This window comes from Falco peregrinus, chromosome 4, assembly GCF_023634155.1.
Source record: "Falco peregrinus isolate bFalPer1 chromosome 4, bFalPer1.pri, whole genome shotgun sequence".
NCBI classification, from domain to species: domain Eukaryota; kingdom Metazoa; phylum Chordata; class Aves; order Falconiformes; family Falconidae; genus Falco; species Falco peregrinus.
In genome coordinates this window covers 105184869-105211794 of record NC_073724.1, presented here as the reverse complement: position 1 = coordinate 105211794, position 26926 = coordinate 105184869, and the positions used below count along the sequence as shown (strand labels likewise).

At 40.7% G+C, this 26926-nt stretch overlaps 1 protein-coding gene across 2 annotated transcripts in view; it reads left to right on the top strand.

The window, feature by feature from the left end:
- Positions 1 to 26328, top strand: part of GRIA4 (glutamate ionotropic receptor AMPA type subunit 4) — a 240230-nt gene extending 213902 nt beyond the window's left edge. Inside the window, exons 14-16 of one of the 2 annotated variants that reach the window (XM_005232858.4) lie at positions 16114 to 16228; positions 18484 to 18618; positions 25203 to 26328. In XM_005232858.4, coding sequence (XP_005232915.1) covers positions 16114 to 16228; positions 18484 to 18618; positions 25203 to 25367 — 415 coding nt within the window. In that variant the 3' untranslated portion in view covers positions 25368 to 26328. Of the gene's footprint in view, positions 1 to 8713; positions 8829 to 16113; positions 16229 to 18483; positions 18619 to 25202 lie in introns of both variants that reach the window. The other variant, XM_005232859.4, reaches the window with a different exon arrangement.
- Positions 26329 to 26926: the final 598 nt, after the last annotated feature.

Sequence of the window (26926 nt, the reverse complement as noted above, 5' to 3'; positions counted from 1 at the left end):
GTTGGCAGTGGGCTAAGCTTAGCCTCAGAGCAATTCCTACAGTGTGGAGACAGTGTTACACTGGTGCTCAGACACTTATGAAAAATCCCACTCAAGCCTTTAAAACATGTATTTTGAGTTGCAGGTGTTGGACTGCAGCAGCCTATTCACATAATCCTGCTTATGCTGCAGCCAGCAAGAAAAATTTTGCTTTGAAAAGTGGTACTGGTCAATGAGAACAGGATTAGGTCATCATTAGTAAAAATTAAAATAGCTCAGGGTTGGGAGAAACTAGTGTTTCTGCTGCTACTAAAGACTATATACACTGAACCAATATGAACAGTTACTCTAGGGACAATTTTATTTGTTTTTTGTTTACAGCAAAGCCTTGTGTAAAGCAGACAAGCTGAGTTGCTTTCCCAGGTCAGCTGCTGTTGTTTTTACACAAACAAAATATATATTTAATTGCTTGTTCCAAGAAGCGTTTGCATACTGTAATTGGAATATCTTGCTGCAAAGAAGCTATGAGTATTTTAAACTACAGTCATCAGACCTCTAGCTGATGTAAATTGTCAGAACTTCTTTGAATTTGAAGTAGCTACGGCAATTTTTAGCAGCAGTGGGTCTCCCATTAATTGGAACTCCTACTGATCCTCAAGGTGTCAGTTTGGCTTATATTTGTTTACAAAGCTCAGTTCAAGTAACTAAGCTGCGTACTTAGGATATACATAGAACCTGTAAATACACAGTGCTCCTGGAAATTAACCATCTTATTTGGATGGCTAAATTAAGAGCATTATACTTATTCTAATTAGCCACAATTGAGAAGTATTTGAGCGTTACTTTATATTTCCCATCTCTAAACAAAGAATAAAAATATGTATACGCTCCTTTAAAGATACTTTATTCTTAGTGTTTGTAGAATATTTTGAGATATTCTTCTGGAAGAGATGTTTTAAATGCAGTTGGACAGGGGTTTTTTAAATAACATTTATAAATGTCATTAGCTTCTAATGCAGCACAGAACCTGCCCATAGCTTTTTTGCAAGACTTTTGTCTTTTTACAGGCCAGTCAGTTCCTCAGGGTACATGGATTTTGCGAGATGGAATTCAAGAGGCATCCACTGTCCTAGCGGATCCTCAGCTGGGCCCAGGCACTCAATTGAGATGGCCGGTCACATCCTTTCTCTGATAAGCAGGTATACATCAAGGAAAGAGTTCAGCAGGAAAGCCTGAGAGGCCCACTGCAGAAGAGCTTGCATTGTGAAGATTCACAGCTTGAATATTAATAGTTCTTTATTTAACATAAATGCTGGGCAAACTATCAGTGCCAAGGATATTTTGTTTGAACTATCAGCTACACGCAAAAATGTCTTGATACTGTGCTTCAGTATTTGGATACAATTTTTCCATAGAAATAGCATGACAGCATGCAAAACTTTATAAATCCTAGTACAAAAATGATTCCTATAATTTTTTTAATATGCTTAAAAATATGCTTAAATATGCTTAATATGCTTAAAAATGATTTCAAAGTTGGCCCTTTGTCATTAAAATTTAGGTTGTTTTTCTTGTAAAAATGCTCTTGCATTAACTCTCTTTTTTAATATTTGCATTATTGATCTTCTGAAGCCTTCTGAGTATAGAATGATGTAAGCTTTGGCTACATCTTCCTCGTTAGTGGAGTGCTTGTTTCATTCCTAATTTATTAAACATATTCAGCCACTGCCATGCAGCTTTACACTTAATTTCTCTTGATGAATTGTCAAACACCCTTAAACTATGCTGCATTTCTGTCATGTTACAATCTGCCATCAGCACTTTTCAAAAAACATGGTTAAAATAAACAGCTCAGAAGACGGGCAAGGTTTAATTTTTTGCTTGGTAGAGGTTGCATTCTATTTTTTCCCATTTAAAATCATTTGAACAGATGATATGAACAAGCTGTAAAAACACACCCGCTTGTGTGTCACTATGTCTGAGACAGATCCTCAGCTGCATCCAGGATGCACTAGGTTGTGTGGCGAGGGGAGGCTCTCAGGCAGCTGTGGCCTCCTTTTCCCAAGCCACCTGGGCTGATCATGAGAGAATAACTGCAATTCACATCACTGAAATAAGGTCACTGAACTCAGCTACACCAGGCTCTCTTTCTCTCTCTCTGCTTCGTCCTGAGAGGACCCCCTCCAGCCTGTGCCAGGAGCGCTGAGGGGCTTCTCTGGGAGATGGCTGCATCAGCAGGAAGCTGCAGGGACAAATGTCCAAAGTCCAAGGAGGAAAATGAGCTTTGAGTTGCTTGGGATGCGTCATCAATTGCCAATGTGTTGCAGGCTGTGACACTGTGGTCTTGGGAAAGCTTGTGCCTTCAGTGAGCTCCTCCTGCAGATGCACCACCACATCCGTGGCTTCACTTCCCGTTGTGCAGTAGTTTACTGATCGCCACTTCTTTCCAGGCACTATTTGTATAGCAGTATATATACAGCAAACTTATATGACAGTGTTGTCATGGAATTTACTGGAATAAAAAGCAAATCCCTGTGTTTTGCCAGTTGATCCACGCATTGCATATGGCCCACCAATGGTGCTTTGATCATTTAACATTCAGGTACTCTTTATTTGAAGTTTACTATACATTCAGAGAACCTAAGGTTATGCAGAGGTGGCATCCCTCCACGTGATATGACTTCTAAGTGACTGAGCAATTTCTGAGGCTTTCAAATCCTTGTGGGAAGTATTTCTGAAAAAGCTTTTAAGTCCTTGTGGGAAGGATTTGTGAAAAGCCTTTTAGAGGGTCTCTGCTTCTGCCTCAGTAACTGCGGTGGTGGCACGAGCAGCTCTAGGACGATAGGCTGTGCAATACGGCTGCAGTTTAAACAAAGCTGTCTCTGTGGACATAGAGTCTCATTAGTGAGTCATGTTATTTTTGCACATCCTGCTTGTTCATTATCTCCAGTGAACAACATCCTCAGCGCTGAGCAGTGAAGCAACAGTGCCGCCGTCTGTAAAGATAAGGGCAGAATTTCACCAAGAATCTGCCCAGGATTCAGGGAAGTATTTTGCTATCTAATGTGCCAGTTACATAGAATTTATGAGACTTAAGTTCAGGAAAGGGATTCAGGAAAATGTCAAAGCTGTTTAAACAGCTAAGGCATTTAAGTTTTCATGGGAAAACTCTACCAGTTGCCTAAAAGATGGTTATTAAATGCTCCCAGCAGAGATCCTGCCTTTGTTGTAATGAATACTGAGGGACCTGTCTGCGTTTTTACGCTATTTAGTATTCAAAAACAGGTATCTGAGACCTGAATTCATGGAGGAGGTCTCCTCCACTACGTGTGCTCAGGCCAAGGCTGAGTCCTCTGAATTGTGTTTGCAGATGGTGCTGAGCGGTGCTGATGAGTGGTGCTTTCCACCTATCCCATGAACCACTGTGCATCCAGAGATTTGGGGAGCTAAAACAACTAAACAAAAAGCAGCTGTGGCTGAGACTGTGGATACTTATTCAAGTCTAATCTGGCTGGAGACAGCCTTTTCTACCTGTTACATGTATTCAAGCTCTGGGTATTAGGCTGTTGAAAACAGGCTTGATGCATTTCATGTTTTAGTTTCTGGTTTCTTGGAGAAGCTAAGTTGCTGTGCTGAAATAGGTGCTTGAAGTGTTGGCATCAGGCAGAATCTGGTGCCTCCTCCCATGCTGTTCCCCTATGGCTGTCTCAAATTTCCAGAAGTGCTTGTGACATTGGCTGCTGTGGTCCCCTAGCCTGGGCCTGTGTCTCATTCCCTCATGGTGTGGGGACCTTTGTGTGTCTCTATTAGCCTTAGAAATGCCCCTCCTGTGGTTGAGCACGTAATTGCTAGGTACCACGGTGCTCTATGCCATAGCGTTCAGGTCGTATGTTGAGTGCCTGCCTCACTGCTTCATACGGACTGAAGTCCAATGGATGGGTTGTCTGCTAGCCATTGCTGTGACCCAAACTCACTGGAAGTCAAAGCAGACCTCTCTGCCAGCTTCCCTGGGCTTTGGGCAAGCACCCTACTGTGATTCTTTTGGGTTGCAGATGATGTATCCTGGCCTGGAATCGTAGATAATATTTTTCAAGGGACTGAGTAGTTGCACTGTCATCTGTTTATGCAGTTTTATCTTTTGCTAACTCTGAAAGGCATATCTGCAGTTGGAACAACTAAGCTTTCTCAAAAAAGTGACACTAGCATTTTAAACTGCTTATTACTATTTATTTATGGGGAGTTGGAAAGTGGTTTTAAATGAGTAAGAATGATTAATTCTCAAGTTTTTCATTCTGTAATTCTATAGGCAGCTTTAAAAAAGCTGTGATACATACACTGAAATCACTGTCCATGCACTCAAGTAATTGTGAAGTGAGTTACGACTGTAACGCCAAAGGCTGAAGTTTTGGCTGAACTGGCTTGACTCGTATGATACCATACAAGGACTCAGTTTTCTTCTGAGTGATGGAAGAGGCAGGATTGTACAGTGACAGCAAGGATTAAGAGTCAAACATTAAAGCGCTTGCCTGCTTTATACTATTAAACCCTTACCCTTGCAAAGATTTCAATTCCTTTATTGAGGAACACATTGTACTTCACTGGGAGTTTTGACCAAGTGTGGCATTTAGAATACAGTCCTATGCTTTAATGAGGAAAGAACAGTTTCTGCCATGGATACTCAAGTTTCAAAATGTCTTCCTCTGTGGCAGAATGAAGCACTGTCTAGGATGAGTATGAATCATCTGACCTGGCTCTAATGTCACAGATATATATATAATTTTCAACGTAGTCACCACTGCACCTGTCACAGATCTGGATGTTACATTTCTGTGGGAGATACAGCAGTGCTGAGCAAAGGTTCTCTGTGTTTTGCTGACCAGAAGGAAATCATTTATTTCCACGTTGAGGTGGACCTGGATTACAAAGCAACAGAGAAAGCAGTGTGAAACTAACCTGGTTTTACATGGCCTACTAGACATGATGAGGACAATAATGTGTTACATTTATAAACAATACGGTTTAATTTCAGAGCAATGATTGCAGCTTAAATCCACATTTACTTCGTCATCCTTTTTATTTCCATGTCTCTATTGTGCTGTGAAACTGTCTATGGATATGGCTAATAACCCAGCTAAATAACCCTCTCATGAATGGGTTTCACTTATTTATTTATTAACCTAGGACTACTATCAACCAGCTGCAGCTTCTCTAAATGACTGTAGGAAAGTTTTCCTTGATAATCTTTAATGATTTGAAAGATAGATTTGAACATTTGGTAAGTGAGAAAGCTCTTTCCCTTCAACATGGAAATTAAACATGAAAACTTAAATTAGTTATTAAAAATTTCAGTGTAGTTGGTTTTTATTCATCTTAGAATATCCAGATAAAAGGTCTAAGTAGACATCTTCTACAACTTGGAACACTTGAAAAAATGTTGTAAGTTATCAGCTGACACCTTCACCCAAGATAAGATAAAATTTTGAAAAAAAAACTTTCTAAGGGTTTTGGCATAAGGATTTTGTCTAATTCAGTGAGCTTTAGTGTTCATACTTGAGAGAATACAGCATAGAGGAAATAGTATGAAGATGCTTTTACAGACAGACTGATTGATAGGGCTTCCCATTCTGATTTCTCAGTTTAAAATAAAACTGAGCTTAAGTGGCTTGTTGAATTGAGTTAGTGGTATTCCTTGAGATATATTTCATTTTTCATGGAAGTGATTGCTCTTGCCCACATCTGTAGCACTGTCAAAGCAGCTGTTTATGTTATTGCTATTGGCAATTAGACATAGCAGCATTAAATTAGACCTTGGTTTTGTTCCTGTTGAAGGAAGGAGTTTTGACATTGACTTCCTAGACAGCAGGCTCAAGCTATATGTCTAAGCCATTTTCAGAATAAGCAATGCTTGCCAAATGTCAAAGACATAGTGCTTCCATGATCATCTTTCATCTGTGGCTCATTCCTAATGTCCTTACAAAGGTAAAACGGACATTTAGTGCGCTGGAAATTTGTCTGTGAAGCAGCGAGGCTGGCCACACAGTTACCATTTTGAGTGGGGCAAACAGGCTAAAAGTATAGGCTTTGTAACTAAAAGCTGAGTAGGAAAAATCTGTAGTAAATATGACTGGTTCAAAAGCAATCGCTTCCAAGAACAAAATGGACAAACGAACAATTTCATTCCAATTTTGCAATTGCTCCTCTCCCTCTGGAGTGCGAACCATAATTAGAGCACTTACACAAAATCACATTTGTCAGCCTGGCTGCTAAATTCCCCTTAAAGCTTTATCCACAAAGAGCAGTCTGTTATCACTCCCACTACAGCCTGCAGTTCTCATTTTCACTTTCAGGGACAGGCAAGCAATTACTTTATCTGTATGGAAGATCTTGTAACTACAGTGAAGCTAGGTAAAGTCAGATCTACATACAAGCAGTTTCCAAACTTCATGACCAGCCAGCAAAGACCTGTCTCAGTTCCAGTGGGACCTATATGAAAAGCTGTTACCTGAAGACAGTGGAGGTGTGTTCTGAAGCTGACATTTGTCCCAGAAACAGGCCAGGGTAGTAAGGAATGCTGCATGAGCTGTGAAGTACTGTTGCCTGTATCTGTCTGCCAGGAAGATCTCTCTCCTAATGAGTAAGAGAAAAAATTCCATTCTAAGACCAAAAGGGACCCCCAGGGACCAGAAAGCAGCCATCCTAGAGAGGGTGAATCACAAACCCCAGTGGCTTCTGGTGCCGTAGAGCCCTGCCACTAGAGGAACTCTCTTCCCCAGCCCTTCTCCAAGGGGTTTGAAGGTGTTGCCTCCTCTCATGATTGATATGGGGAAGATGCCATTGCCAGACATAGCTCTTGCCAAATCCCACTCAGCCCTGACAGACAGATCTTGACACCATTAAACAAAGTCAGAGAGAGAAACTCCATCTTTCTCAACCACATATTGTCCCTGAAGAGCAGTAGTTTAACTGCAGGCACCTCACAGATACTTCTCTCCCTTTGGAGAGGAATGGTGTTTCATGGATATGATGCCCCTGCTTCACCTGCCTTTGCAGATCCACAAGCAAGCCTGTGCAGACACCCACCAGAAAGAGTGTGCATGTCTGATAGATGTGGATGCACTGTGGATGTCTGAAAATGAAAAGAGGAAAAGAAAAGTTCATTTATGAATTATGAATAAATACTGATATAGTTGTATACCATGACTGTCATTAGGATATATGACTGTTGAGGCTCTTAGGAGCCTTACACTTAAACAAGTGCAACGGTTCCTCAGGAGGTGATGGGGGCTGCATAAATGCCTTGGCAGATTAGTTATCAGCAGATTTGAAGATGTCATATAGTGACTGTAGTGCCTTACATTTGTGTTTGTATGGTAATCCATACTGTCTACCCTCTGCCATCCAGTCTTAATGCTGTCTGCACACCTAAAGGAAACCTCTGAATACGCACAAAGGCAACCCCATCCTAGGACCAGCTGTGTCCCTTTCTTCCTGAGTTTCAGTGCACTGCCAGCAGCCCTGAGTTCATACAGAAGCAGTGATTCTGTGCTTTAGTCTTCATGTTGGCAACCCCCCTTTGCCTGCACAGATCCAAAGTCTCTCTCAGGTGTTTCTCCTATCTGAAAAAGAGAGCACTTAAACATGAGATGGAGGACAGCAGGTTCATGGAACCCCTTTCAGTCTGTTGTGCCTACACCACTGCGCTGCTAGCAATGCAGGACTGGTCTTTCATCCAGTGGTAGCATAACATGTATAAACCCTGCAGGGAAAAGTCCTCAGGATGTTCCAACTACCTGCTTGCATCTCAGCACCCAGCAAACAGGCCGAGTTTGGTCTTCCCAGTGCTTGAGCTTCTGCTTGGCTGCACTTTCCCCAGGTTTCCCCAGAAATTATGCCCTCCACCATCACCTTCCTCCCCCATACTGCCAGCGCCCTTTGGGCTAGGAGACAGGGTGCTCTCCCAGGATAGCAGGGCAGTCCCTGGAGTCACAGCACTAAGCTAGACCCCTGGTCTTGCCTTTCAGCCAATCCTTCACTGTGCAAAGGGAGCAAGACTCCAGAGCCTCCATCCCAAAGGTATAGATGTGCCTACAGCAGGTGACGAAGCTTCAGGCAGACAGGGCTCCCTGCATCTCTTTGTGTGTTGTTTTCTATTGACTGGCTGTAGATGACATCGCCGTCAGTGTGCAGGCTGCTAGTGCTCCTCCTCAGCTCTGCCTTACGCTGCCTGTCTCTGGAGCCTTAGCCCCTCGTTTGTCCCGGGATCACTTTGAAACGCTGTATGTCAAAACTGAATGTGACAGAGTGACTGGCAGCATCTAGCGTAGGCCATCTGATTTTTGCCTCTTTAGTATATAGGAATACATCTTCCCATCTGCTTGAAAAATCAGCCTGGGCCCACGTTGAATATATTCTAACTATAGCTTCAAATAAATCTGTGTAAATTGTTTATAATTCTGGGCAGAGTTTTATCACCATTTTGCAAAAATAGTTTTGGTTGGTTGATAGAATTTTCTTGATAAAATCCAAGCCATTCTGAAAATCATTTCTAGGCTGGAAACACATTTTCCACATTTGAAAGTAACCACAATTATTTGTGCTGCCAAGGGCTTTGAAATATGGAAATGAGAGGTTTATTTAGTGTGTGGATCAAGCTTATAAACAGCTTAAGTCCTCATTCCTTCTAACATCTTAACAGCTGTGCAGTTTCTTACAAAATATGTTTTATCGTTTCAAGAAATGCTGTTAACCTCGCAGTTTTAAAACTGAATGAACAAGGCCTCTTGGACAAATTGAAAAACAAATGGTGGTACGACAAAGGAGAATGTGGCAGCGGGGGAGGTGACTCCAAGGTTAGCCTCAATGTCACCAAAAGCGGGTAAACAGTATGTAAAGTAATTGGTGCATCTGCTGGGGTTTTACCTGCAACGAAACAGCTTCACCAGTAGCACAGCACTGCTGGTACCTGCATTTGAAATCTAGGTGTATGCAATTACTGTCAAAGCAAAAATATTTGCATTTGTTTAGGTGCCCTAAGGGGAACTCGTTATGTCTCTGCTATGAGATCTATCACCAGTTTTCAGAAACCTGCATCTTCTGAAATCGTAATGAGCCTTTCCCAGGCTTGCTCTTGTGAATGAGCAGTCTGAAACCTTCAGTAACAAATACCAGCTCAGACTTTTTTCCTACTATATGGTACTACCCAAAATACTTTTGAGTGATAGTAAAGGAAAAGGGTGAAAATCAGTGTTACGACCTCCTAGCAGTAATCTAATACATGGTCCAGCTCAGGGATCCACTATTGACACAAATTCCAGTACAAGTTAGTTTTCACATGAGTATCCAAAGTAGAAGGACAAATTTCAGCTAGAATATCTTCATACTGACATTTCCTGATGTCTTACCAGCAAACTGAAAACCATGGTGTTTCCCTAGGCAGAAATTATCAGACAGGAATTTTAGGCTGAATTTCAGGCTGAGGTGATGACAGCTTCTCATCCTTCCTGCATTTCCATATCTTCCATATGGCCAATGCCACTACTTCCTTCCCTCCTCACAGCTTCCTTTTGGGAAGCTGCCTTGTGCTGAAAAGAAGCAAAGATGTGAAAGATGGTGAAGTGGGGGAGGAGGAAGATATTAAAAATACTCCTACCATGCCAGGCAGTATGCAATAAATAATATTTATTTATGTGCTTGTGTATGAACAATATATAAGAGAATGCTGTGCAGGCACAGAGCTAGTCAGATATAGGTAACTACATTTGACTGATTTGTCATCACAGTTTATGTAGATTTCTTTACAGTTGCCTACATATATTTTTTCTTACTATTTTCTCTCCTCCTTTAGTCCTCCTGCTCTTTCATGCTGTGTCCTGGCCTCAGGGACCATCCCTTGGGCTGTTCTGCACTCACCTAGAACCGGTCTCCTAATCCTCTTCACTTTGCCTTCGATCCTGCTGCTCTACCTATTTTCCCCACACCGCTCTGCTTGCCAGCAGTCACAGTTTCAAAAATGGTCTGTGTTTTCTCTTCCAAAGTGCTTAGGCATATTAGGCCTGACAGCACTTGCCTGCAAGTGGAGCAGAAACCAACTTCTTGTAAGAAAGTTGACAAATGAACCATAAATCTCCTACATTGCTACTATTATATGCTCCACCCAAGCCCTAACTTTTGCATTATTGGGGAAGGGGTGTTTATGCAATATTTTTAAAATGTCACAGGCAGAGAGTCACATCATTAAAATACTTCCATTTTCTTAGAATACACTCCTCACAAACCTGTTGTGCTTGAAAGGTGAGATAAAAGCTAGGTAGCAAACTAAGGATGCTTTTAACTAACTTTCGCTGATTACCAGCCACGGGTGCTTTGAGTCAAGAAGCAGGAAAAGGAGAGCAGCTCATGGTAGAAGGACAGGCAGGGCTTCACCAGGGAAATGTCTGGAAGTGCTGAAGGAGGAAGTTTGGTGTGATGGCAAGTGACAGAAAAAGGAGTGAGGGGAAAAAGTAGAAAAGAAAGGCAAGGAGTGTGGTCCATGGAGAAACAGGGAGGATCTGTGAGTTCAGGAGGGAGGAAGGAACACATTGCCAATGGAAATGAACAAGAGGTAACACAGACAGTTCAAGATGCAGTAGAAAATATGGTGGGCAAGGCAGCATTAAAAAAGGATGGAGAACATGATGGAGGTCAACCTGTCATCCTAGGACTATACACAGCCTGGGAGGAGCATTCATCTGACCTCAGGCCTGTTTCTTGCCACACTTTTTCCCAGGCACAGCTGAGTGAGTAGGCAGTACAAGTGCTCCTGGGAAGCCCCAGGTCTATCATGTGCCTGCACTGCCCATGTTCAGTAGAACCAGGCGTATCATGGAAACGAGCGGGCATTACCATGTTTCTCAAATTCTGCATTGCAGCAGCATCTGGTCTTGTTTTTTAAACTCTAGCTATTCTGATTCCCCAAAGTGTTAGTTAGCCATTTATCATCTACGAAATCCATTTCCTTGTTCAGGAACAGTCTTGGAGAATCTGATCTATTGAAGTCAATAAGGCCCTTTCTACTGAATTAATTGAGCTCTAAATATTTTAACTTTATATGCTAGCAAATGATCATTAGTGGAATAACTAGGACACCATGCACTGTTGTAAACCTGACAGCTACCAATAAGTCCTGAACTAGCTCTTAAGCACCGCTAGCTAATACTTCTTTTCAGTGTATAAATTTAAAAAGAACAAACCTTGAGCTTTGTTAGCAGCTCCAGTCCAAATTACAGGGCTACCTACTGTCATGAATGAGAATAAGAACATCCTCTTCTCCTGTAAGAAATACAGCATCTGAGCCTTGACTGATAACTGTGCTGTTGCTACTTGAGATTCACTAGTCAGAATATGAGAGTCTAGACCAGGGGTCCTCAAACTATGCCCCATGGGCCAGATACGGCCCCCCAGGGTCCTCAATCCAGCCCCCGGTATTTACAGAACCCCCCCGCTCCCCCGCGCTGGGAGCTGGGGGGGGAACAAAGCAGCCGCAGATGACTGCCTGCCACTTCATCCGCGTGCCGGCCCCCAGTTTAAAAAGTTTGAGGACCCCTGTTCTAGACCCAGAGTAAACCTTCATGGTAGTACAGAGGGCTGTAGAAACTGGGGTTTTCATGAGAGCTCACCATTTCTCCAAAAGTTTGTGTTGCTCTGTAAGACAAGATTTCTCCTACCTCCATTTTGTGCTCTTACAAGGCCATCTCTAGCCTCCCCATTTATTGTTCCCTCTAAGGAACAATCTTCCAAAATTCAGAAAGACAGTTCAGAGAGCTGCCCTATCTGAACCACCTGTGGTTTAAGTGACCTCGGTAATTAAGTCATCCCTGAGGATAAAACTGAGGTTCCCAAGTTGTTTGATTGCTTTTCGAAGTATTACCTCAGATGTTAACTGTATGCCATCATCATTTTATGTGATGCATGGGAAGGTATTTAAACACAGTTTCTGCCACTTGGCTCCGTTATTTTTTAAAACATGTGAAGCCATGCTGATGGAGCTCTCCTCCAGCCTCTGCTGGCAGCCCTTGGGAGAACATGGTGGCCCTTCGTTTTCATTCAGCAGATGAGACCGACCTTAAGCTTAATGGCTCAGCCATGAGTGGGTAATGAAAATGCTCCTAATGCATACTTGTGATTGCATTTTTAAAATCCCTGACTACCAAAATTCTATATTCATTTCAGAATCACTCAGTATTGTAATTTAAATGCTATAATTGCCCATTCATGTTCCCGAACACAACTAACTCAGAACTTCATTAATGCTGGTTTAAAGCATGGTGGTTTCACTGATGTTGCTAGCACAAGACCCAGCCTGAGGCTCTTATAAACCAGCTCTTCCAACAGCAAGTGATCGATAAGAGGATAGGAGGAAATGAATAAGAAGCCAAGAGAGGAGGTAGAAGGGCTGAGAACATGATGAAAAGGTAGAAAACCAGCATCCCTGCACCTAGGTCAGGCTGCACCACCACTGATTGAAGAATGTGGGTGAAGAGCAGAGTCTCCTGTGCTGTCACACAACAGTTTTGCATTGTGGCTACATGGGACAAATGCTTCTCCGTACATATGGGGTAATTTTAGTTACTATTTTTCACATATATTATGCTTATATGATTTCGAGGCAGATGGATCCTGTTATATGTAACAACAGAGATTCTCAGCAGCTGTACATTGGAAAAGCTACACTGATTTTCACAAACTGCCGGTTTACTCTAGTTGAAGGTTTAGCCTAACATTAGTAATCTGGGAATCACTAAACAACTGGAAAAAAAATCCCAAATCTATAGCCATTTCCCATTGTAATATTAAGTATACAAGACTGAATTTGATGTGAAATGTAATTCTAAATGGTGGGTTTATCCTCTGTATATGACTTAAGTACATTGCTCTAGCTCATGTACAGCAGACCATACTGATTGTTAGTTTCTGCCCCCTTTAATATCAGTGGGACTATTCACCAACTGATTGTGTTATCTGTGTAGTAACAAGTTGTAGTATCCAAGTTTGTGACTGACATGGTCAAAATTACGCTTATTTGCAGAGGATATTTTCAAAGAAAGGAAAGATGCCTAGATAAGCGACTTGCCCTGAAAGCAAAGGTGATCTGGGCATTTGTCCCACATGAGAGCTGTTGAAAATCTCCTACTGAAATGAAAAAGCAAACAAAACAAAGCCTAAAATACATGAAAATTCACTACACCTGCAGTCACTTACTGTGATTGCAATTGAGTACATATGTTGCTATTCTGAAAAGCGTAAGCAAAAATTTTCCACTCTGCAGCGCCTCAGTCTGCGCTTCTCATATTGGACCATGTACATTTCCCATCGCATCTGGCTGATTTAAATTGGGACAAAAATCCTGTTCTGAAAGTGTGAAATATTTTAAAATGGAAATTTAAATAGATTTAAAATATTTTAAAATTTAATTTTAAATTTAGCTTGGAGTGCTTCTCCCTCATCACAGCTAGGAGTGTCTGAGGGGAGATGTCAAGGTCACGCCATGTCTCATTCACGGCCTCACTAGGGCAGGTAAGAAAGTGAGGGGCAGAGGACAGATTTCCCCAAGCTTATGTAGCACCTTAATGCAGAAAGTGTTTCAGCAAAAAAAGTGGAGAGGAGAACAACAACCTGGCCTCGGACACATCACTGGCTATATTTCATCAAGAGTGGGAATTGCCTCATCTCTGCTGGCCATTGTCATTGCGTTCAGTTACATATTGAGGTTAGCATGGCAATTTTAAGCATGAAATTGATTGCTTTTCCCAAAGGAAAACCTGAGAGCTGCCTTGCAAAGACAATGCAGGAAGGAAGACATTAAAGGAACTACAGCTGCAAAGAAGAAAAAATCCCTGCCTGTGACAGGCTTTATATACCTAAACCGTTAGTGCCGAAAAAGCAAGCAAAGGACTGGGAGACATCTATTTTCTGACTTGTCCCAGCTTGCTGCTGGTCTCGTTAGTTCATATGGAGTCCTAATTATCACTTTAATCTGCAACAACTCCACAGGCTTCTGATTTTCCATGTGAAAACAGTACCTGGATGTTCCTAATCTTTGTCCTAACCAGGACTGTTAACACTGCTGGGATTTAGGAGCTCAGTGCCAATGCGTGACAAGATATGGCTATCCAAATAATATTAATTATTTCACACTTCTACTGGAAGCAAACAGAGGATCATGTTGACAGGCAACTTGCCAGCATCCCAAACTGCTACCCACTCATTTCATAGCTGTGGGACTCTTGTATTCCACTATCAACCTTCCTGACAGGAAGCCTGAAGACAAAAATGTAAGTTTGAATACTGCAAAAGGTCAAGAAATAGGCATTTTCTGTTCTAGAAGCAGAGTATTCTGTATGAACTAAAGGTGTGGGATTTGGAAAGTGGATGAAGCATTTCCTTTACTTAAAGGGATCACTGGAGAATACCTGGGAATCCTGTCACCCAACTGTAGCTGTCAAAAATTTTCATTTCTCCAAGGCAGCAAGGCTTCCTCAGTAGTAAATGAAAAGAGATGGGCATCTCGACAGCATGCTTCATCCTTTGTTAGAAATGGTGTCTAACCCATCTTTCGAGGTACCTGTCTTATTTCCCTTAACTGCAGGGACACCTAGACAGGCAGCCAAAGCTTGGAGCGTAACTTACAGTTAAAAAACCTGAGGTGAGGCAAATCACCCCTCCTTGATGTATATCTACAAAGAGTAATCAGAATGTGTGAAAAGGCAGGATCCCTAAAGCTAAGAGCAGCATACAAGGTTCATTTGTGTATTAAATATATACATGCAAACATGCACAAATATATTAATACATAAGCATTTGGGGGTTTCCAGCTAAACTGGTTACAGAGTGTAACAAGCCCCGTTTCTCTTTCATATTAACTACTTTAGCAGGTTCAGTTACACTATCCTGATTAAAGCTGGCACTGGTTATTTTTCTATTAAGCCTTGAATTCATGAGTTAACATTTTAGCAATGCGTGGATTATGGTGTATTAAGAGAGATTAATTTTCCCATAGGAATCTGTTGGCATACACAGGATAAGGTCCTATGTCATATAACATCACCAGAAGGCTGTCAATCACATGTCATTTCTGTTTATCTACCTCCTTCTCTGATATATATTGTATTTTCATGCACACCTGCACATAAATAGATATCCATATGCCTTTCCACATTAAGAATTGGACAGTCAGTGATTCAAAGTGGAAAGTACATAAGTCTGTTAATCATTTCATAGGTTTTTTAGAAAACAGATTGGTACAGCGGCATGAACTGGGGCATTACCATAATACTCTGAGGATATTCACTGTGTTTAAGTAACCTCAGTGTAAACCCATAGTAGTTCATGACTTCGAGGCATCAGATAAGGCTTCCTCTCAATATTAAAACTCTGTTATGATACCCACAGCAAATGTCACTAGCAGGAGAAGATATTCCAAGTAGTAATTTATCATCAGCCTAGGACCCATGAAAGACTTAGGTGAATAAGGGAGATTTAAGGAAAAACTCTGAATTTGAAAATAATGTTAAACAGGAAATGAAAATGAAAGATTGACTGTCACATTCTTCTTAGCTGAGGATAAGGGCATTGCAGTTCTCCCCCGAAGTTCTCTACATGCAGACCTCCTGATTACAAGTCTGTGCCAAGTGGTTATGGGCAACAAACTGCACAAAGCATCTCCTTTTTCTTGCCAGAATAATTTTGAGGGCAGTAAATGAAATAGCTATAGCCAAGTCATTGGTTTCTATGCATACAAATTAAAACTAAATTGAAAGCAAGGAACACAAATGAATATGTTTCTTAAGTCATATATCCAGCTGTATTATATATGTCTCTGAAGGGTATGTTGTTTAATATGCCTAAGCCAATAGTTTTGGGTTCACAGTAATTGCATACTATTTATTTACAAATCTTCCCCAGCAGTATGTGCCTGTTACCTAAAGCGATGGAGCAGGTCCCGGTCATATGTCTGTCTCTAAACCTGGGCCAACAGTACATGACATAGCACCCACTGTGGCCTCTGCTCTGTCACTTTGCAATGCGATTCTATGTAGTTTTACTTGAATAACATAAAATAACATATATAATGTTATTTATGTTATTTTCCACGTGAAGAACTCCTGTAAACCTTGCCGTTTTGAAACTCAGTGAGGCAGGCGTCTTAGACAAGCTGAAAAACAAATGGTGGTACGATAAAGGTGAATGTGGACCCAAGGACTCTGGAAGTAAGGTCAGTCGCTGCAGTTCGGGACCTACTATCGTGTTCACAAAGCAGTAAAGGAAGTAATAAACAAAATGACTTAGAAATAAAATAAGCAGCTGTAGACAAAGAACAAATCAGCTTTGCCCCATATTGATGGAAGTCACACTTTAATTTAAAGAAGCACTATTGCTTTTTAAAGTCTTCAGTGATGTAAATCACCAAACGTCGTCCTACATACTTAGGGCATCCGTTGAGGAGTCACAAGGCAATTTTGGGGGTTTGAGGGAGACAGCTTGGGTTAGTCGTTTCCTTCCTGCCTGGGGGTGGGTGGACTTTCCCACTCACTGCTTAGGAAATGCCCCTTCACGCCTTCTCCTTTTGGAGCTGGCTCGCTCCGCAGTTTTCTGAAACACTAGCGGGAAGGTTTGCCCCATCGCTGCCCAGGGTGGCTGTGCCTGGCTGCCTTTGGGAAGGTCCCTGGCTCCTTGAGAAGCCAAGGAAGATTTAACTTGAGCTTTGAAGTGAGAGGCTTTGATAATTAATAGCTTTCTACAGCTTCCAGTGTTTACCCTAGTCCATTCCCAAACAGCAATCCTGACGGCTCCAGGGAGTGGAGCCTTCTCTATTTCTCTCTGTTTGTGGACAAACACAGGAGCAGGTGTTTTCTGATGGCTGGGAAGCGCCACAGTCAGTGCCAGCCCTGTATTTGGGAAGTCTTAAATTTCTTCACAGTGCCTGTCTCAGTGCCAGCCCGTGCTGTGCACAGCTGAAAGGAAAGCGTGATGGGCAGTGACTGCCTGCGTGCCCTGAGAGTTAGCCTGATGGACAGCGGGTAAAATTAGCCCAGGAAGCAAACTGCCAACACATTTTGCTTTTTCTGGCAAGTGCTTTGGAGTAAGGAGTGAAAACCAGTTAAGGGGATGGCAAAGTTCCTATAAATGACAGCTGAGAAAGCCTCAACCCACCATGTACGTTAGGTCAGGTCTTTCTCAGCCCTGCCTCCTCCTTGTTTGCAAGCACCCTGTTAGCAATTGCCACTAGAGGAACACAGTCCCCTCCAAGATATTCAGAGTCCTCTTAGCCAGCAATAAAGAGACAAGCAAAGCAGAACTCAACTGTAAGCCCCAGAAACCTCTATATGTCTGTGGGAATTGACACTGTGCTAATGTACTGATTACACAATAAATAGTGCCTCTTTAAATTAAACATCCAAATATTTTGCATTCTTTGTAAGTTAAAATTTCATAGAGATTACAATCAAAAGTTAAGTATGCTCTTTACCATAGGTAAAGATTATATAGCCTGCATAAGAATAAAGCTTTATAAGTATCTTAAGGCGTACGGTATAGTATATGGAAGTCAATTCTGAGAGAGTTCCTTGAAAACTGTGCTAAAAATGCACATTGATTTCAAATTAAAAATTATGATTCATAACTAAGCAGTGAAGTACAGAGAAACATAGAATAGTTATTTACTACAATATGTCCAAGAAGGTCATCATTTATAAAATTATGTATTTTTAATAGTTTGTAAAGAAAGGTCTCACTGTTGTCTAAATTACAAATAATGTGTAAGATATCATAAATTGCTATTTTAAAATATACTGTTACTGAGCCTTAGTAGTCCATGGGCATGTTCAAGAACTGTATCTATAATAAAATAGAAACAAAATACAGTAATAGGTAAGAGGCAAATATATCACTATGTGTATGGTGTAGCGTGCACTTTCAAGGGAAGTGTTTCTTCAAAGAAATAACTTAAGCCTCACATGTTATGTTCACCTGTCATTTAAGTATCAGAAACTCAGTCTGGATCTTTTAAATTAACAGCAATGCCTACCACAAGTACAATTACTGTTTCTGTAAGAAAGATCAAGCAGAGTCTTGTCTGATATAAATGGGTTTCTGGATTCCAAAGTTTTTAAAGACCTTTACGTAAATGCAGTTTCAGATCAGTGCTCAAATGTCCCCTAAAGAGAGCTAGACATGTCATTGTTTAATTCTCCACTTAGTGGAAGTAATGCTTAGCAGTAAGCAAGCAGTGACAACCTGATATGTTGGCAATGTACTTCTAATATTTTATATGCCAACCAGGTAAACTAGGTACTTAAAAATTACTTTATAGATCCAGATAGGTCAAATGTTGTGAGAAGTATGTAAACAACTGTCATTTAATTTCAGCTAAACATCGTTATTTATTTCTATTTTCAATGTTTGAATGTGTAGCTTGTGCTCCTGGGGGTCTCTTTTCCAGGGTTAACTGTGTCGCTTCTGTTTCCCCAGGACAAGACGAGTGCCTTGAGTCTCAGCAACGTTGCTGGAGTCTTCTACATTCTGGTTGGAGGCTTGGGCTTGGCAATGCTGGTGGCTTTGATAGAGTTCTGTTACAAGTCCAGGGCAGAGGCGAAACGAATGAAGGTGGCAAAGAGTGCACAGACTTTTAACCCAACTTCCTCGCAGAATACCCAGAATTTAGCAACTTATAGAGAAGGTTACAACGTATATGGAACCGAAAGTATTAAAATTTAGGGGTAGGACTTAGGGCCTACTACAGTGAGTGGGTGATGCATCTTGTAACGCAGTGTTGTGACATGTCTGTCTAGTGGTGCTTGCTTCTGAACAGAGCTTTATATTTTGAAAAACTTCACTGCAAAGTGGTTCAGTTTTTTTGGCTGCAGATGTACAGTATACTATTCTATGTTGCTAATAGACATCTGCATTGCAAGGAATTTTTAACATAAAAATACATTTTTAACTACTCAATGTTGTCGAATCATTTGGGAGATGACAACTGTTTGAAATCATAAAACACATATTCAGAGGGCCAGTGTTTAACTACTTGATTGGCCATTCTATTTTCCTAAAGGTTTGCACCCTACTAGTGACAAATTGCTGCAAGCCTTTATCATTCAGTGTTGGCCCTAACTTCGTTATAATCCAGATTTAGGATAGGCAACGTCACTGAACCATAGTTAACGTAACGGAAGACAAGGCACTGTTACAAGAAGTCTAAATGTTGTTTTACCTTCTCTCCCTCCTCCCCACTCCATTCCTTCACCCTGCCTTTGATACGTGTTTTATGCTGTGTGGCATTTTTTTCACAATATCCTGCTTCAGGTCAACCTTTGCCCGCTATAATAACCACAAAAAGTCACTAACCAGTGAACAGACCTTGATTATCATCCTCAGCTTGCAGAAACATGCCCCCTTACCTAGCTCAGGACTAGTGTATTTTGAATGTTCGCACAGTGATTTCAGAGACTGAACCACTGATGTCGCCAAGCTGTATCCTGCATAGTTCCCCTGAGCAGGCATGTAGGGACAGTTTACTAATGTACTTCTTCTCATCCATGCAGTGAGTACCTTGCCAACTAATCATTAGACAAATCAACAATCTGACCTGTGGAAACGGCACGTAGCAGCAAGCTGAGCTTCCAAATATAACTTTTACATAGTTCCCAAGCTATACTGGCTGCTTTGTAAGTGAAGGTGCAGCTAGGACCCTGCCCTTTTGTGCTACCTAGAGCTCCCTTGCCCTTGCAAATAGCAAGCCACGTGTCTCCTCTATTAACAAAGAGCTTGAGCTACATTTTCCTGAAATAACTGAGCCATCCCTACAGTGGAAATAAGAAAAAAAATTTAGGGAAAGGAGCTGAAGAACATAATTTTTATGTCACCACCTAGAAAAAGTTTTGGAAGAAACAACTGGAGATACAATTATTATTTTTTATTTATTATTTATATAGCGCTGGAGCACACGGCGCTGTACAATAGGTGAAGTGTACCAAACACATAACAGGTCCCTGTCCCGAGGAGCTTACAGTCTAATGGCACAGCCGGTACAATACCGAACCATACAGTACAGAGCAAACACAGAGTGAGCAGAGAATGGTGTTTGAGCATGATAGCTGGAGCGCTGCAAGGAATAGGTGGGTTCTCGGGGGGCGAGGGAGGGGGCTTGGCATACACTGGCTGGGAAACTATCCCAAACATACTGTCACTGTGTAGTTTTCTTTTGTTCCCTGTTGTACAAGAAGTCATGACCCTGGATATATTTTATTTGTAACAGAGCTGCCTAATTTTCCCATGTCAAAAAAAAAAAAAAAAAAAAAAAGTCTTAGTTATGCACTTTGTCCCCTAGTGAAAATGTGAGGCATAGTAGGTGTCAGGGGGACTCCAAGGGTACAAGCTAGTGTTCATTACTGTGAACTGGGAATCAGGACTTCCAGATGCTAATACTGCTCTCCCAAGTTCACTTCCTACTGTCAGTAATAAGGGTCTTAAAAGGAAATAATCCTGTGCAAGTAAATGTGCAAAATGCAAATGAAGAGATCTTTTTCCTTCAAATTCTTTAGTCATGTGCCCACAACTGAGGGTGTCCCCAGTCTGGTATAAAAGTAAGATTTCCAGAAAACTTTCCTTAATAAGTGTACAGCATGCAGTGCATCCAAGACATAGTCTTAAAGAAAGCAAACAAAAACCCAAAGCATTCATTGAAATACTGACCTGACCCGCACTGGCTTAGTATGCTAAACATGGCATGACTTGACAATCTCCTGAGCTCCTACCCAGCTCTGTGATTCCAGTGCAACAAACACTATGATTTATACTTGCAGAATTTGTTTTAGACTTCCTCTTTTCTTAGAATAAAAATTAGGGCTGAGTTTTGTTTTTTAAGGAAAGATCATAAGTATGTTTCCCTAAAGTTTTGATTTTTGTGGGACTTGTTGCAACACAGGCATGAGTTCTTACAGGAAAAAAGGTATAAAAAATGCACACATTGCATTTTATTTTATTGAAAATTGATGTTTGGGTCAGTCAAAACTTCTGATAATCTCTTAAAAACATTTTAGGGTGCAGACATTTTAAAATTCAGGAAAACATAGAAGTAACTAGGATTTCAAGCAAATATTTATAGACTTCTGAAATTCTAATTCTATTTATTTACTGTAATATTTACCTGAGAAATTTCAGCATGTGAACTTCTTATAAAAATGCTTATGCTTGTATGTGGAAGATGGCAAAGGTCCAGTCATCCTCTCCTGGTGATACATGGCCATCCCCGGCCACACAGGCAGCAAGGGGTTACCTGTGTGCCATGCTCTGTACAGTGTGACTATGCCACCTGTTCATGCCTGTTAGCTGGCAGCAGTACAGAGCCCACAAGGCTGGTTACACGTATTTCTGCAGCAATATGCCTGTCTTAGGCATTTCAAAACTTTTGATATGTTTATTTATCCAAGGAGTAAAGGGATCGTGTTGACACTAAAACTTGCTAATATGGAAAGATGCTTGGCGGTTCTAACCTGCATGAGTAACCAACATGCTGACTTTTTAAGCTAACATCAAATAGTTTAAATAGTATATTTTTTAAACTAATATAAAATAGCTTAAAGAACCTTTTTGACAATTAATACTCATTACCATGTTTTTTATTTTAGTTTAATCCAATCAAAGGTGAGGTGCCTCAGGGAAATTCACCTGCCTGCAAGGCAGCAGAAAATGAAAATGTAGGACTAGGCTGCATGTGTGGTCTAGTCTATTTGATAAAGAACTAGTCTGTATGATAAAGGACTAGTCTGTCTGTCTGGGATAAAGACATTCAGAAGGGATGACAGGCTATTGCATCCACTGAAGGCAGGGAAGGGTTTGCTTTAAGGAGGGAAGCATCCTTCCTCTTTCCCTGGGCAGCAGTTTTCCATTTTTGTGTATCAGCTGTAAGCCCTTGGCACACTAGTTGAGCTGATGCCCTGAGAACAGGGCAGACCTTAACTGTCTTCTCTCCAGCTGCTCTAGGGAAAAGCCCTACTGAGTTCCTCACCCCAAACCCACAGCCAGCCACCACCACCACCTCCCCATGGCCTTCTCAGTGCGCCATGAAGCTCATGAACCAGCTTCCAGTTCAGGTGCCTTCTCTTGCTCTCCCATCCCATGCTGTTGTTTATGATTAACAACATTAATTACAAAACTAGAAAAAACAATTAAAACAATGATAAAATTAATTACAAAAAAGGGTGACGTGCTACAGGATGGCTCAGTAAATGCACAATGCACTGATTTTGACTTCAGTTTCATATTCAAGATGATAGAAAAATTCATTAGAGGTTCATCTCAAATATTTGTGCCAAAGACACTTCCATGTGACCCAGGTCCTAGAGGAGTCTGAACAACAAAAGAACCCAGACAGGCTAGGATATTTGCCTTTTATAGACTGAGGATATCGGTTTCCTAAATTCCTATTTCCCAACAGGAATGGGGCAGTTGGTGCTTTCATGTGATTAATTCCACAACTAATTTAATCAAAACTAACAACAAATTTGAAAATACATTATCACTATTAACTACATACAACTACTACACAGAGATTTTCACAATTTGGGTAATATTCACTGTAAATACCAAGACTTTTCCCTCTCATCCCAGCCACTCCTGAAACTGTTTCAGCAGCCAGGCCATAAATCTGAAATTCTTAACTGCACAGAGTATTAGCCTGGCATGTTACCTATAGTGTAGTTTAAAATGTAACACAGAAGCGTACCTAGTTACCTGGCCTTATGGCACCTTCCCAAGTACAAGTTTGACCTGCTCCTCCTGGCGCTGCTCACTGTCTGGGTTGTTTCTGTGGTGTGTTGCTGAGCTGTTGTTAATCTCTGCCGTGAGAAGAGAGGATTTGTTTTATCGCAGCTTTTTCTGTTATTTTCTGGAAGGCTGCTGAGAAATTGTTTGTTATTCCCATGTGATTTTTTTTTTTATCCCTTTTTACTGTCTTTCTGTCCTGAGTGTGTTGTCAATGGCCAGAAAGCTATATAGACTGAGCTACAAAGACACAGTAATGCATAACTTTTATATCCCATATAAATCTGAGCCTCTCTCAGATTTCCCAGTGGCAAAACCTGAGTGGCCATGAGCAGATAGCTGATCAAAGTGATGGAGAGATGCTGGTACATAATGATGACTTTCTGGGAAATTTAGCACATCTGGAGTAAGTTGTCCATTTTCCATGCAAGTTTGCATTCTAATCTGGTTTGCACTCTCATCCCTCCCCAAAACAAAAACACCTTTGTTTTTTCTTGCCATTGACCAAAACATGTTCTGTGCATTTCTGCAGGCAGTTACCAGTCCTTGACATCCATTTGCGATGGGACTCTGGACATGCACTATGTGGAGCTACACCACATTGCATTGTGTCTGTGCTTTGCAAATGTATAGATTTTTATTTGCTGCTGGGGAGTAGTTGAGGTTTTTGGTACTGTATGGGCCCAGGTCCTCACTCCCGCATTACCTCTGCCTCCCTTTTTATATCTAGCTGTTGAATTAGGTCAAGATATGTTTGGGAACAGTCCCTGTCAAAAAGTACCCTGGTAGCAGGGAAACTCTTCAGAGGGTGACTTTGGACATTGTAATTGATGATTACCAAAGCCAAGGATTTTCAGCCTAAGGCACCTAATGCCCTCTGTAAGCCAAGCCCTTTCCCTGAATTCGGCTGCTTGTCAGGGCTGAGATTTTTAGGGTAGCTGGTTTGGAAAGTTGCTTTTATATCCAAGCTCTGGCTGTGCCACAATAGCAACTTCACTTTTGAGGACTCTTTTTTGAAGGAGCTACTGATAATGATGCAATGTTAGACTGGTGTGTTTTCATAGAAATGCCCCCAGAAGCAGTGGAAACGTTTGGGAGTTTTAAGGAATCTCCCTCATCCCTGTAACACACACACTCATATATAAAATTAACTTCAGCATATCAAACACCAGCTCTGGATTTCACTGCTACCTCAGAAGGAGCAACCGGGCTCAGAGGGACAAAGTTCTAAATGCAGAAATCAGTAATAAGGCAAATAAAATGATTTTATGATGTTTATCATCCCTTTGCTCCTATGTGAATCCACCCTCCTGTCTCTTTTTCCAATTGGTATTTCAGATTGCATCCCTGCACACTAATTACATGAGTTAGTTGCATAGAATATAGCTTTTGCTGACTAGAAGTCAGATTTCCCCACTAATTAATACTGTAAGACGGTATCTTTGAGATCTGTTTCAACACAGCATAGTTTGGGTGCCTGTTGTTCCTGGTGTCCTTGCTGCATTGGTTGACCTTAGACAGCTCCCCTAATTTTAGTCTTCTGGAAATCGTTTACTCTAAACTAGTCATCTTGGCTTTTTCTATCGTGACACGAGAGAGCTCTTTTAGATTAGGTGACTGATTTCTGGATGACTGAAGTTTGATGGCATAACTCATGGTGGTTTTTTAACAAATCCAAATTTTTTGCTTGAGTTAACTGAAAATAAAGAATATGAAGTAACAAAAATTTAAACCTTCTTGTGGAAAATTTAGACCTCATATAGAAAACTTTAGAAAATTATATCTTCTCTTAATAAACTCCCATTTCCTTTGAAAGTTCCCATCTTTTCTAATTGTAGGAAAATATATATGAAAAGAGATTTGATGACAGTTCTTAGATTTATTGATACTATGTGCATTGTGAAAAGATGTAATTTCTTTAGATGTGATCCATGGAATTATCACAAAGATAGCTGGTACAGCTATTGCAATTTATAAACAATTTCCAGTAGTTATATTTTATCTCGACATTCCCAGTTGAAGGTCTAATCTTATAAACACCTGTGCATGACTTTATTCACAGACGCTAATGCTTTCAGGTTCATGAAAGGTCTTGATTCTCATTTCACTATATAAATGAAGCAGTTTAGAGGAAGGCATTGCCTCTTCTGATAATATCTTGATCAAATTTGAATTTTATATTTAAATCAATAATGATTTATTGTAATGAAAATTACCCTCAGAATTGCTAGGTTTTTTTCCCCTAGTAGACTTAAATGCTATGTATTATATTTATGATGATTACTATTACTATATTTAATGTTAACATGAAAAAATGCAGATGTCTAAAATTTAATATTTTGGTGTTTTCTGTGTCCTGGCTTATTGAAGGACAGAAACATTGTAACACTTTCCTCTTTTCTCCTTTTTTTTTTTTCCAAACCTAGCTTACCTTTTCTGAAGCCATAAGAAACAAAGCCAGATTATCCATCACAGGGAGTGTGGGAGAAAACGGACGCGTGTTGACTCCTGACTGCCCAAAGGCCGTGCATACTGGAACTGCAATTAGACAAAGTTCAGGATTGGCTGTAATTGCATCGGACCTACCATAAAAACCAAAAAAATAATTGAGTGCCTTAATCAAACTGTGTTGGTGACTGATGGGAACACAGCACAGACTGTAACGACATGGGAGTGTCATTGATGAACTAATAATTTGGCTGAGAAAGGGAAGTACGTCCAAATGCGCCAGACATCATCAGCAACAATGTGTGCATGAGCTCAGCTCGGAAACCCAAACTCAGATTTTATATCAGGAAAATTCATAATTTAGTTTTGTTGGGGGGAGGGGGCTGGGAAGGGTGTATTAACAGCAACAAATTTCACTTGAGTGGACTAATAAGACTTGCCAATTTAGCGCATTAAACTGTGAAGAACATGCTCAGAAAGGACAACATTTTGGTCTTTGTCTTGGCAAAGAGAGAAAAATAGCTATAGAAGTCAATGAACATGCTAACCTGTGTCTCCAGAACATCAATATATAAATGGAAGAATATTCAGCTGTTCAGCTGTAGAAATGAATCACTAAACTGTGATAAGAAAATAATAAATATGTAAATCCTGTGAAAAAATAAAGAAATTATTTACATTTTCTTTGAAAAAAAGAGGAATATTGAAACATGCTTGCTTTTTAACTGATGTAAATTCGGTAGAGGACAACACAATTCTTTTTTCTAACCATCTTAGGGAACAATTCATTGCAATAATTGATATAAAATGCCATCACTGTAATAAAATTCAGAGACTTTTTTTTTTATAAAAGTTGTTGGTCATCCTCTTGTTTGCTGTTACCTTCATTCTGTTCCATCATTCCGTGTTCCACAGATTTGCATCTGTCTAATACAAGAAACAAAATGATAAAATGTTTAGAGTACATCATCAGTCTGCAGTGTAGAATCAAAAGAGACTACGGGTCACTCATGTTACAGATATTATTTATAATCTTGTTCTGTGTAAGAAACTGTGGTTTTTGTACCCACCAAAAAGAATAAAACAACAAACGTTCTTATAATATTGACAGAGCTTGAGTTGTTTTCTGATCATTAGGATTGTCATCTGGAAAATAGAACCAGGTGGTTCATTTTGTACCACAGGACACACAACCTTGTTGGAGAGTCTGAGTCCATGCACAATTGTGAAGTGCTTTTAAGTCCTTAGAGAGGAGGGACTCAAAACTGTCAAAGTATTGTCATGACTATTCACTAGGTATTTTAGTACTAGTCACTAAAATCCTTTCTGGCAGGTTTAGGGAACCAGTTAGTGATAGGGTTTGTTCTCTGGTTACGTCAAGGGAGGAGATACCAGGGAGCAGGAAAGCACAAATGACAGTCTTCCAGATTGATGCGATAGCTCCAGCATGCTTGGTACCCAGCAACCTCAGTTTTCATGAGCCAGCCTTCCAGTGGCACGCCATTCAAATGGCACACCATTTGAATAAAAGCCAAACAAGGACCAACAATGACAAAAGCCAACAATGACCAGCCCTCAACAACTGCAGCAAAGGGCAACAAAACGCACTACTGAGTTGATACTCATCCTATGTGATACAGAAATCTATGAAGTAGCAAAGCAGGTGTTAGCATCAGTCGAGGTATCAACAATATAGATACTA